The sequence below is a fragment of the Aegilops tauschii genome, chromosome 5 (assembly GCF_002575655.3).
Source record: "Aegilops tauschii subsp. strangulata cultivar AL8/78 chromosome 5, Aet v6.0, whole genome shotgun sequence".
Classification (NCBI taxonomy): domain Eukaryota; kingdom Viridiplantae; phylum Streptophyta; class Magnoliopsida; order Poales; family Poaceae; genus Aegilops; species Aegilops tauschii.
In genome coordinates, this window is record NC_053039.3 from 12,848,714 (window position 1) to 12,857,316 (window position 8,603).

General features: G+C 57.6%; 1 protein-coding gene across 1 annotated transcript; it reads right to left on the bottom strand.

The window, feature by feature from the left end:
- Positions 1 to 3,963: 3,963 nt before the first annotated feature.
- Positions 3,964 to 7,338, bottom strand: LOC109780567 (uncharacterized). The gene has a single exon (XM_020339148.4). It carries the CDS (start codon positions 7,298 to 7,300, stop codon positions 4,256 to 4,258), a length of 3,045 nt encoding a protein of 1,014 aa, XP_020194737.1. The 5' UTR covers positions 7,301 to 7,338; the 3' UTR covers positions 3,964 to 4,255.
- Positions 7,339 to 8,603: the final 1,265 nt, after the last annotated feature.

The window sequence follows — 8,603 nt, forward strand, 5'->3', positions numbered from 1 at the left end:
GGGATGAAGGCGCCGCTCTAAGCCGGCACGCCCTGCATGCAGGTGCCGAGCTTGGTTTGGAAGAATTTCCCCCAGAGCTCGAGGGTGGGAAGAACGCCAAGAAAGCCCTCGCACAGAGTGACGAAGGCGGACAACAGCACCACCGTGTTTGGAGTGAGGTGGTGCGGCTGGAGCTGATAAAACTTGAGGAAGGAGCGGAAGAAGGCGCTCGCGGGCAGACCGAGGCCGCGTAGGAAGTGCGAGCGAAAGATTACCCGCTCGCCTTCCTCCGGCGCCGGCGTGATCTCCTTCTCCGGCGCGAGACGGACCCGCACCTGGTCCTTGCCGGGCAACCGCCGCGTCTTGCGGAGGAAGTCGATGTGGTCCGTATGGACGTTGGAGCCGTCCCAGTCTCCGCCATACTGCATGATGGCGAGAAGCTGGCGAGAAAGGGTGTGGCGGCGGAGAAAGAACGGCCCCGCGGCGGCGAAGCTGTGGGGTGGTGCGAAGATTGGTGGGACGGCGCGGCGGCAAGATGCTGCTGCGATGGAAAGGAGGAGGAAGAAGATGGCGGAGAGAGGATGAGCGTGCGAGCGTCTGCCGCTTCCCCTCCTCCCCCTACTTATAGCCTCGTGTGGCGAAGCCTAGGAGGCGAGGCGTGGGGGGACGTGGGATTAACTGCGCCCACTCCCCCACGTCCCGCGATTATTGCGCCCTAACGACGTGCAGAAACTGCCGCCGGAAGGCATGCGGCCCGCTATGGGCCACAGATAATCCGCGCCTGGGCCTAGCCGTAGGAGTGGTGGGCCCCCGGCCTGCGGCGACGTCCTTTCGCGCGCGTGGGTTGGCAGGCTTTTTTCAGCCGGAGGGTGCCACGTGGCACGCGGGCGGCGAGCGGCCGGCTCGCAACCCGGCGTGCGCACCAACCGACTCCCGCCTTCAGACTTCAGAAGTTTCGCCAAGACGGCGCACCCAACCGAAGCCGGCTCCCAGCTGCTGGCTCGTCAAGATAAGAAGCTGACCGAGCTTCTCAACCTCCTCTCAGCCTCGAAGCCCAACCAGCTTTGGGGACTACTGTCGGAGTAAATGGCCACGGGTAGCCTAACCGACTCCCCCTGGCTCTTCGAAAAATTATCAGGCCAATCGAGCCTTCAAGCATCCAGAGCATGGGGCCGCCTTCCTCTGGCCGGCTATCCCCAAGGCCGACTACCAGAAGGCGACCCGGCCTCAAAAACCTTCCCGAAGAAAGCTACGAGATGGCCGACTCCAGGAAGCCGGCCCTAAGAAGACCGACTCCCAGAAGCCGGCCATGAAGAAGGCCGACTCCCAGAAGCCGGCCATGAAGAAGGCCGACTCCCAGAAGCCGGCCAAGACTTCACCCACCAGGGCTGCACCCACATAACGGTGATAAGACGGGGCATGGCCGCAGTACAGCCTATCACCCCCGAATCCCGGAACATGCATGGCCACAGGGCGCCGTACGGGTCAGCCATCCCCCGTCCGGCGCGGCACTGTAGCCATGTTGACCTCGACGTCACCCACGACAGGCGCCAGTACGGCCCGCGGGCGGCGGGCCCCTTCAGCCAGAGAGACGCTCAAAGGCGGCCCGGCCTCCCCTGGTCGGCCTGAGGCGTAGCCAGCTCCCAATAGCCGGCTACCTCCCTCCCTCGAAACATGTGCATCATTAAGGAGACAAGACGAGGTGAGGCTACAGTGAGAGCCCGCTAGGCGGCGGCACTGTCGCCACGCTTACCTCGACAAAGCCTTCGTCATCAGGGGCGAGGCAACAGTAACCAGCTGCCGACAAGGCCCCCAGGCGATGGGGCCGGCCTGTCGGCCAAGAGGCCGACAGCCGGCGGGACCCACCAGTCGGCGGGCCCCAACGGCCGACGGAGAAGCCGGCGAGCACAGACACTGGCGGCTGGGACCCGCACCCAGCCGGATTACCATTGTACCCCTGGGGGTAGGCCTATATAAATCCCCCAGGACACCCATGCATAGAGTTTTACACACCACATAGAAAGAAAAGGAGAGCTAGCCTTGCCCTTCTTCTTCCCCTAGCCAAACAGCTCAAGGAGCACTTGTAGCTACTTGTGTTGATCTAGTGATCATGCGGAGACCCCGCAGGCAGAGCAGGACTAGGGGTGTTATCTCCACAGAGAGCCCCGAGCCTGGGTAAGATTCGCCGGCGTGCATGTCTTCGCCTTATCCCGTTTCCAGGCACCGGCGATGTCTTACTAGCTCCCACAATGATAAGCCACCCGTTGGCATATGTCGCACCTACCACCCGACACGGCTCTTCCTGAGGTAAGACTCGCACCATTTTTTTGTGTAGCACATTCCCCTACTATTGTATCAGAGCGATACCATGCGGAGTTGCAGGTACGACTAGAGCATATGTGATATGCGACATTGCACATATGATGTGTGGGGTGTTAAATGAGATATATCACTGGAATTTCTTATTGTTTCTCTTGTTGCATAATTTGATCTTGGTGACATCATGGAATTTTGAAAGATCCGACGAACCTTCCGATCTTTGGATAGAGACATGCTCACAATGACTTTGGTTTCACCTTAGCTGAGAAAGATAATTTTTTAATGAGTGGGCTAGAGTGATCTACATGAGGGCTACACGTATGTTGAAATTTAGTATGGGGTTCAAGATTTTTTTAGTCTCTATACTGCTTGGATTTGTTCACATATTTGAAAAATGCTCACCAATTTAAAGTATATTCCAGAATTTCAAAAAATATTCATAAACTGAACCATGTACATAAATTTTAAAAATATGAAAAATAAAAAACATATAATAACAAACATGAAAAGGAAAAAAATGATAGATACGAAAAGAAATGAAAAACTAACGGAACCCTCCCAAAATCAGAAGTAGTACCGTCCTACATGCCCGGCCAAACAGTGCACGTGAGGGTCCACCTTTGCTTGACGCCTCCACGGTGTGCGTGAAATATGAATTGCCACAACATCCCTTGAAAGAAAAAAAGACATAATTAATTTGACAACTGGAAAACGGCGCATCCAAGCGCGCATTAAGAAGACAGTGGATATGATTGGTTTTCACTTGATTTTTCAGAATGAACGCGGCATTGTTATTCAGTTTTCGTTCATGGCAAAAAAAGGATATTAGTGCTCCCCTATCCGTGAATAAGTGTACTCATACCTTTTATCAAATCAAAGTTTTAAAATTTTGACCAACTTAGTGTATTATGAAAGTATATTTTAAAACGAATCTACCGATACTAATTTGGTGCCGTAAATTCTGCTATTTCTTTAAAATGTTTGTCAAAATTTTAAAAGTTTGACTTAGGGCACGAGCTGGATGCATATACTTTGAATGGACAGAGGTAGTAGGTCGGTGGACAGGATAAGATACGATACTAGGAGACAAAAGTGCCATGTCACACGAGGCACCACCAGCCGCAGCCGCAGCAGTGCCGGTGCTGATGCTGTTCAAACGTGCAAGAAAGTCTACGCGCTTAACATTCAAAAAAAGAAAGTCTACGCGCTTGCCTGAAAAACGTGGCGGATCGCCCATCTCTGCACTGATTCGCGGACAGTTGGCGTCCGTCACCCAACCGCGACGGCGACGTACGTACATACGCGAAACCGGCCAACCCCGAACCGATTTCCGGCGACGCGCGGTTTGTTTGTTTGTTTGGAAGCATCCCTTCCGGGCATGTGTGTGTGTGTCAGCTGGACAACGCATCTCTGTCTCTCTCTCTCTCTCTCTCAAGGGTCATCTTGCTCTTTTACTAATGTATGTTTCTCTGCAGAAATCCAGGCAGTCAGAGAGAATGTAGGTGCTGCTTAGATTATTTTTTTACTGCTTTGCTTTGACGACCTGCCTGACTGCCAACTATGGATTCAGTAAGCAAAATGGAGATGCTCATTTTTGCTCTTAGTACCGTAATTTTCTATGCAGAAATCCAGGCTGAGAAGTCAGTCAATCAGAGAGAATGTATGTTTGGCCAAGAGTACTGTATTTTTTTCACTGGGTAGTTTGACCTGCCAATGATTGATCTACCAAGCAGAATGGATGATGCCACTGGTAATTTCCTACGAGTACACACACAAGATTGGTTGGGTAATTCTTCACCAACGAACAATCTTTATCTTTACTACTAACACACCACATGCTACATGCTCTACACACGCTTGAACGCGCCTGCTCAGATCTCGGCCGTCCGTTGCTCCGATCGGACGGCTAGCGCTGATCCAAAATGTTCAGTTCAGACACTGAAATAACTTTGAACGGCTAGGCGACGACGACCTTGACCTCCAGGGCGGGCTTGCCGTTGCCGGAGCACTCGCGCCCGACGGCCGCGTCCTCCAGCATCTGCACCACGGACCGCATCGACGGCCGCACCGCCGGCGTGCGGCTCGTGCACAGCACCGCAACGCGCAGCACCCGCACGGCCTCCTCCTTCTCCCACTCCTCCCGCGCCGCCGACCCGTCCAGCAGCGCCATCGCCTTCTCCCGCCCGTTCCCGGCCCCGTCCAGCCGCCGCGACGCCCACTCCACCACGTCCTCGCCGTCGGCCACCGCCGCGCGCCCCGTCGCCAGCTCCAGCAGCACCACGCCGAAGCTGTACACGTCGCTCTTCTCCGTCACCTTGCGCGTGTACGCGTACTCCGGCGCCATGTACCCCACCGTGCCCGCCACCGCGCCGCCCGACGACGACCACGGCTCGCCCTGCTTGCCGCCGCCGGCGTCCAGGATCTTGGCCAGCCCGAAGTCGGCGATGCGGGGCTTGAAGGCCTCGTCGAGGAGGATGTTGCTGGACTTGACGTCGCGGTGGAGGATGGGCCGGTCGCCGCAGCCGTGGTGGAGGTACTCCAGCCCCCGGGCGGCGCCCACGGCCACCTCGTACCGCTCCGGCCAGCCGAGCCCGCCCAGCTTCCTGGCGGTCGGGCCGTGCAGCCGCTCGTAGAGGCTGCCGTTGGGGAGGTGCTCGTACACCAGCAGGCTCGCCGCGCCGTCCTCGCTCGTCACGCTGCACAGCAGCTTCACCACGTTCACGTGCCGGATGGAGCTCAGCGTGCCCACCTCCGCGTCGAACTCGCGGCACTGCCGCGCCGACGCCGACGCCGACCGGGGCAGCATGGCCGCCGTCGGGCCGGCGCTCGCGGCCGCCGCGGCGCGGGTCCGGGTGATGTGCTTCACCGCCACCACGGTGCCGCACCCGAGCTTCACGCGGTACACGTTCCCGGACCCGCCGCTGCCGATGAGGTTCTCGTCCCGGACGCCGCCCACGATCTCCCGCTCGTCGAACGCCATCATCCTGAACGACTTGACGTTCCAAGACCCCTTCTTCGCGAACAGAAGCTTGCCGGCGCCGGCCATGGCCGCGGCCTCCGCGTGCTGCCGGCGCTTCTTGATGAATATCGCCACGCCGAGGACGGCGAGCAGGACCGCCATGCCGGCGAGGAGGCAGGTGACGAGCGTGCGCGCGGTGCTCCCCGAACGGCCACCGTCTCCCGGCGTGCAGCGGCGGAGGAAGCCGGCTCCGTTGTTGGCGCACAGGCCGGGGTTCCCCTGGAAGCTCTCGCCGTAGGCCGAGATGGCCAGCCCCGCCGGCACGGGCCCGTCGAGCCGATTGTCCGACAGGTTTAGGTAGCTCAGCTTCAGCTCGGCGAGGATCGCCGGCACGGCGCCGGAGAGTTCATTGCTCGAAATGTCCAACAAATTCAGACTCGTGCCCCGCAGCTCCGACGGGATCGCGCCGGTGAGCTTGTTCCCGGCGAGGTTCATCGTGCTGAGCGCCGAGCACGACCCGAGGCTCGCCGGGATGGCTCCGCTGATCCCGTTCCCCGCGATGTCCAGGCTCTCGAGATGGACCAGCTTGCCGATGCTCGCTGGTATCTCGCCGTAGAGCTCGTTCGACGACACGTCAATGCTCTGCAGCTTCGCTGCGTCGCCTATCGACGAGGGTATCGCGCCGGAGAATTTGTTCCCGGCGAGGTGGAGACTGGTGAGCGACGCGGCTTTCCCGATGGCGTCGCCGATGCCACCGGTGAACTGGTTGCCCTCGAGGTCGATGATCTCGGCTGTTGGAAGCGCCCAGATTCCCTCGGGCACCTCGCCGGTGAGCGAGTTCTTGCTGACCCTGAACCTCTGCAGCGTCGTGCAGGTCGCGTACGTCGCCGGAATCTCGCCGGAGAATCGATTCTCCAGCATCAGCAGCTTCAGCATGGTGCCGCGCCTGCACATGTCCGGCGGGATCGGACCCGTGAGCAGGTTGGTGGACACGTCGATGAAGTTGAGCGCCGACCAGCTCCCCAGTTTCTGCGGCAGCTCGCCGGTGAGGCTGTTGTTGTAGAGCGACAGGTTGACGAGCTCCCTGAATTCGCCGAACTCGGGGGGCACCTCTCCGGAGAGCCCGTTGTAGAAGAGCTGCAGCGAGACGAGCCGCGTGAGGGATCGGAGCTCCGAGAGGCCGCCGGTGAGCTGGTTCTGGGACGCGTCGAAGAACTGCAGCTTGGTGAGCCTCCCGAACCCCCGCGGGAGAGCGCCGGCGAGGGAGCAGTTGTAGAGCTCGAGGCTCTGGAGATTCACCAGCTGGGCGATCGCCGGAGGAATCTCGCCGGTGAGGGGGTTGTCGGCGAGCTCGAGGTCGACGAGCCTGGTGAGCCGCCCGATGCCCGCGGGGATGGGACCGGCGATGTTGGCGGCGGAGAGGTAGAGCTTGGTGAGGTTGGTGAGCCTGGTGATCTCGGGCGGGAAGGACTTGGTGGGCGTGAGGTACGGGTTGTCCCCGGCGGAGAGCGCCTGGAGGCCCGGCATGGCGGCGAGCGCGGACCAGGGGAAGGAGCCGGAGAAGGCGTTGGTGGAGAGGTTGAGCGTGCGGAGCCCGGTGAGCGGCGAGAGGTCGGGGATCTCACCGGAGAAGGAGTTGAAGGGGAGGGTGAGCTCCTGGAGCCCCACGCACGCGTCGACGCCGGCGATGGTCCCCGCGAGCGCGTTGGACGGGAGCGAGAGCGTGGCGAGCGACTTCAGCGAGCCGCAGAGGACGTCGAACGGGACGGACTCGGCGGAGACGTTCAGATCGTGTACGGAGAGCGCGGTGACGGCGGAGCCGCGGCACGTGACGCCGGTGAAGTTGCAGGGCGTGGCGGCCGAGGCGTCCCAGGACGCGAAGAACGGGTCGGCCGCGGGAGGGATGGCGAGGGACGACTTGAAGGCCATGAGGGCGTCCACCTCGGGGGACGTCGCGGCGGAGGCGGCATGGAGGAGGGTGGAGAGGAGGAGGGCGGCGACGGCGAGGTGCAGTGGGGGGTGGAAGGGGCGGGCGGGCGGCATGGCTGGGGACGAGGAAAGGAAGCTTCTTTGTGTCAGAGTGTTTGGACTCGCTGCTGACCGCGCTCGGTTTTAAGGTTGCGGTTAGCTGGTGGGCCCACCACGGTACTGTCCTACACTGTTATAGTGTGCTAACGATAGTGCTTAGCTTTAGAACTCTTTGATTCATGCAAGAGACACTAGATTTTTTGTGGGAATAAACTGTTTTCTGTGAAATTTTAAAAAAATGTTCACAAAATTTCAGTGATTTCTAACCTCCAAATTGTGGGTCAGAATCAGATTAACTTTAAACCAATTCAAATTTGATTGCAATTCATTAAAATTCACTATTGACATTGAATATTTCAATGAGGTTCATCATTTTTCTTCTATTGAAAGTTTTAACCTTGGCCTACAAACCTGAGAGACCTGCTGGAGTGCCACTTAGGCCCTGTCTGGATTGAGGCCTATCAGGTAGGTCTTCACTCAGACAGAGATCTCAGCCGCAGGCCTCCAAAATCGGACGCCTGAGGTTCGTGCATGACCCAGGCTGATTTTTGTGGAAGGGATCCAAACGGGCCCTTAATGGCGTGTTTTTCTGGAAAGGAAGGTTACAAGGGAGCAGTTATGGATTTGTGATTATGAGGATTTTTTAAATTATTCATTCATTAAATGTTTGCTGTAATGTAATGTATATATATCTTAAGCGTGTGATATACGCAAAATATATTTTTTGAAATACGATTTTTAGTGACTTGCCATTTTGAAATACGATTTTAATGATTTGCCTCTGAGTGTCGAATCAAATTTGGATTGTCATTGTGGGGCGATGGCTTGGGTCCTCAGGAAGTTTGCTTAGTGTGGTGGTCGTGATCGACGTGTCGTTCTCCTGATTGCCAATCCAGTGTTCATGTGTGCTCTTAGGTTGGCGGCTCCACCTTGCTGACTGTGATCCAAGGCGAGAGTGAAGGGGCCCTCTTTGGAGGTGGAGACTGCTAGCACCTGACTTCTCATTCTCAATAGGGAGCGTTCGAAGGTGAGATCCACTCCGGTGGCATGGCTCCCCTCAGGACTTTCGTCGTCTCCATTGTAAGCTCATTGGTGGACAAGGTCCTCGAAGTTGTTGCTTTTCGTCTCTCAGTTTGTGCCCTATTAGCTTTCATTCATCTTTGTGTATCGACCGTCCTGGGTTGCATCCCCGTTTTCTTCTGTTTTTTTGTGCTTGTGTGTTGTGGCTCGCTGTAATCCTGGCCGGTTGATGGCTCTGTTAATTCAAAGTTGGGCTCATCTCGAGCCTCTCCGCTATAAAAAAGGGGATGGATTTGTG

Bases quoted from the DNA above. Each gene is read 5' to 3' on its own strand.
- LOC109780567 (XM_020339148.4), bottom strand. From the start codon at position 7,300: ATGCCGCCCGCCCGCCCCTTCCACCCCCCACTGCACCTCGCCGTCGCC.